General features: G+C 38.4%; 1 protein-coding gene across 1 annotated transcript in view; it reads right to left on the bottom strand.

Annotated features, from left to right (window-relative positions):
- The window catches only part of Tex11 (testis expressed 11), a 278,018-nt gene that overhangs the window by 143,869 nt on the left and 130,808 nt on the right, over nucleotides 1-3,341 (bottom strand). The window contains exons 14-15 of the mRNA XM_005358598.2: nucleotides 3,191-3,245; nucleotides 2,026-2,179 (exon numbers count right to left, since the gene is read on the bottom strand). Coding sequence (XP_005358655.1) covers nucleotides 2,026-2,179; nucleotides 3,191-3,245 — 209 coding nt within the window. The remainder of the gene's footprint in view (nucleotides 1-2,025; nucleotides 2,180-3,190; nucleotides 3,246-3,341) is intronic.

Below are 3,341 nucleotides of genomic sequence, written 5' to 3'. Positions count from 1 at the left end.
TTTCCTAATTCTTTTATTTCTGTAGCTACATATTATTTCCAGAGACTAACCTCTGAAAAAGAACAATTATAGTTCTTCCTCCCATATAGTCAGGTTAACTTATGAATCTTTTCTATTTGTAATAAGATATCATTAAAATGCCAAGGGCCAGCCAACTGGAAAGGGGGGGCATTTCGGGGTCAGGTAGAAACCTGTTGCAAGGGAAACTCCCAGGAATCTACAGAGATGACCCAGCTAAGATTACTAGCAATAGTGGAGAAGTAGCCTGAACTGGCCATCTCCCATGATGAGGCGAGACTTGTAGTGGATGGACTGGGACCCCGATCCAGTGTCCTAATCTTCAACCTACAGTCTGCCCTGCTTAAAGGGATGTGCTGGGGTCAAAGTGGTGCAAAGATTATAGGAGTGGCCAACCAATAACTGGTCCAGCCTCAGACCCATACCATGTGAGTGAACCCACCCCTGACGCTGCCTGGAGTGCCAGGACCCAGAGACTCCATGGCCCAGAGACCTAGGATAGAACCAAACATAACTGACAAAAAAGTTAAGTGTGATGATGCCTAATGATAGACTGCTGTACTCATAGATTGGTGCCTAGCCCAACTGTCATCAGAGAGGCTTCATCCAGCAACTGATGGAAACAGATGCAGAGACCCAGTCAAAGTAGGCTGAGTTTGGGGAATCCTGCTGAAGAGAGGAAGGATTATAGGAGCAGGGGGGGGGGAGGTCAAGGGCATCACAAAAAAACCCATAGAATCAACTAACCTGGGCTCATAGGAGCTCACAGAGACTGAAAACCAGGAAGCCTGTATGGGGCTGACCTATGCCCACTGCATATATGTGACAGTTGTGTACCTTGGTCTTCTTGTGGGACTCTTAACAGTGGGAGCAGGGAATGTCTCTGACTCTTCTGCCAACTTTGGAACCCTACTCCTAATACTGGATCACCTTGCTCAGCCTTAATTACAAGGCAAGCTGTTTAGTTTTTCTACAACTTGATATGCCATGTTTTGTTGCTATCCATAGGAAGTGTGAAAGGAGGAGGAGTGAACTGGGGAAAGAGGGGAGGTAGGGGTAAAGACTGGGAGGAAGAGAAAACTGCAGTCTCAGAATGTAAAATAAACAAATTAAAAGAAATGCCGAGGGCCAGAAAACCAGATAACCAAGATTATCAAAAGGGATCCAAAAAGTAATTGAATTCTTAATGAAGATCTGGAGAAAGGGTATCATTAGAAAAATATATTTCATAGGAAATAGAATTCAAAAAGCTCTTAACATCTGATGATCCTTTCAGAAACTACTACTGTCTTTGCTTTTATGAAAACATGCAAATTTAAGCAATGCAGTAAAATATGATAGAAGCAACACATCACCTTAAACGCCACCACTCAGAACAGACCTCATTCTTAACATTTAGTGACTATCACTACTGATGGAAAGATGAGGTCAGGCAGAGAATCTTTCAAGAAAGAGGTTCTATCATCTGTATACTTTAAGGTATAGCTGTTGTGCAGAGAGTAGATAGGGCAATGTTGAGCAGAGTTGGTTCTATATCTCTGCTTTAAGTACAGAAAATAAAATGTTTTATCTGGGTGGAGTTTGTGTAAGACTGTATCAAAATAATGATGTTGGTAAAGAGCTTTAAAAGCAAGAATTCTGTTCACAATATTCACTTTACAGCTGAAAAGCCAGAGTACAGAGATACTGACTTGCCCAAATGCACATAGCTAATTTGAGCTCAAATAAGAAACATGAACTTGGGTTTATAAACCTCACAATTTTCTACTACAGATGGACTTTAATATCAGAAGTTTGTCTTTATTTTGAAGATGTTTTGTCATTTTTGCTTAGCTGTTCATTATAGCACACCAAACTTGTGACCTCTAGATAGTTACACTGTTGTTGAAAAACATTAAAGAGAAAGAAAAAAATGTGAAAACCCTGAGGATTTTGCCATTGCTTTGACATTTATCTTAAAATAATAAGCACATTAACAACTTTTAGGAAATGCGGAATCTTACTGACCTCTAAGGATTTCTTTAATCTTCTCTTCAGCAATCAGGACTTGATCTTTCTGTAAAAGCATGTCGATGCAGAACAATTCAACTTTCCTACTATCTTCTGCCAACTTAAAATGATCAGAGATGATCCTCAGAAAAGAAAACCCAACAGAATCTCTGTCCAAAAGACATTAAGCAGTATAAACAGAACTGGTTTTTTGATTAATGGGAATAAAATAATTTCAATGTCAGCCAAAACAAGCTTAGTTGATAGTTGATGCCATCAAATGCCTATTTGTCAATAATAGATCATTTAATTATAGCAATATTTTCGTCAAATTTTTATTATGTGTGTGTGTGAGAAGGGAAGAGAGAAGGAGGGAGGGAGGGAAGGAGGGAGAGAGGGGGAGAGAGAGAGAGAGAGAGAGAGAGAGAGAGAGAGAGAGAGAGAGAGAGAGAGAGAATATGTATCCATATCAGGGAATGCATGTAGAGGGCAGACAACAAATTATGAAAATGAATTCTTTCCTTCCATCATGTAGGTCCCAGAAATGGAGCTTAGGTCCTCAAGCTTGGAGGTGGGCATAATTACTATTGAGCCATATTGCCAGCCCAACATTTTCTTTATCATTTTGTTTATTTAGGTTTTTTTTTTCAAGAAAAGTTCTCACTCTGTAGCCCAAGTTTGCCTTGAATTTATTATGTAGCCAAGTCTTAAACTTCTAGGAATCCTCTTGTCTTGGCTTTCTAAGGGATAGGAGTCCAAACAAAGCCCCTATGTCTGGTTTTTAATATTATTAAAATGTGAATACTCTCAACATATTCTAAATATTTAATGTAATACCTATTGAAATACTAACAAATATTTGAGACAGTATCTCTTTTTGAGAAATTAAAATATGTATCATAAAATTCATACAGAATTTCAAAGGCCCTGAAATAATCCCAAAAATATTAAAACAAAGACCAAAGTTGGAAAACTCATGCTTTCTAATGTTAAAACTTATTACAAAGATACAGCAACCAAAATGTATGGAACTGGCATAAATACATACAGATAAGCCAATGAAATAAAATAGAGAATACATAAGTAAACCTTGGCATATAGCCAAATGATTTTTGATGAAGGTCCTACAACCATTTAATGGTGAAATAAGTTTTTTAACAAATGATGAAAAAAATAAGAAAATTTTCACATCCAAAAGAAATTGAGTTGACAAGAACAATGACAATGGGTTTTTGATCCTACTGCACGTACTGGCTTTGGGGGAGCCTAGGTAGTTTGGATGTTCACCTTACTAGACCTGAATGGAGGTGGGCGGTCCTTGGACTTCCCACAGG

The sequence above is a fragment of the Microtus ochrogaster genome, chromosome X, assembly GCF_000317375.1.
Source record: "Microtus ochrogaster isolate Prairie Vole_2 chromosome X, MicOch1.0, whole genome shotgun sequence".
NCBI classification, from domain to species: domain Eukaryota; kingdom Metazoa; phylum Chordata; class Mammalia; order Rodentia; family Cricetidae; genus Microtus; species Microtus ochrogaster.
The sequence above is the reverse complement of the archived record's forward strand: the minus strand, read 5'-3'. Positions and strand labels throughout refer to the sequence as shown.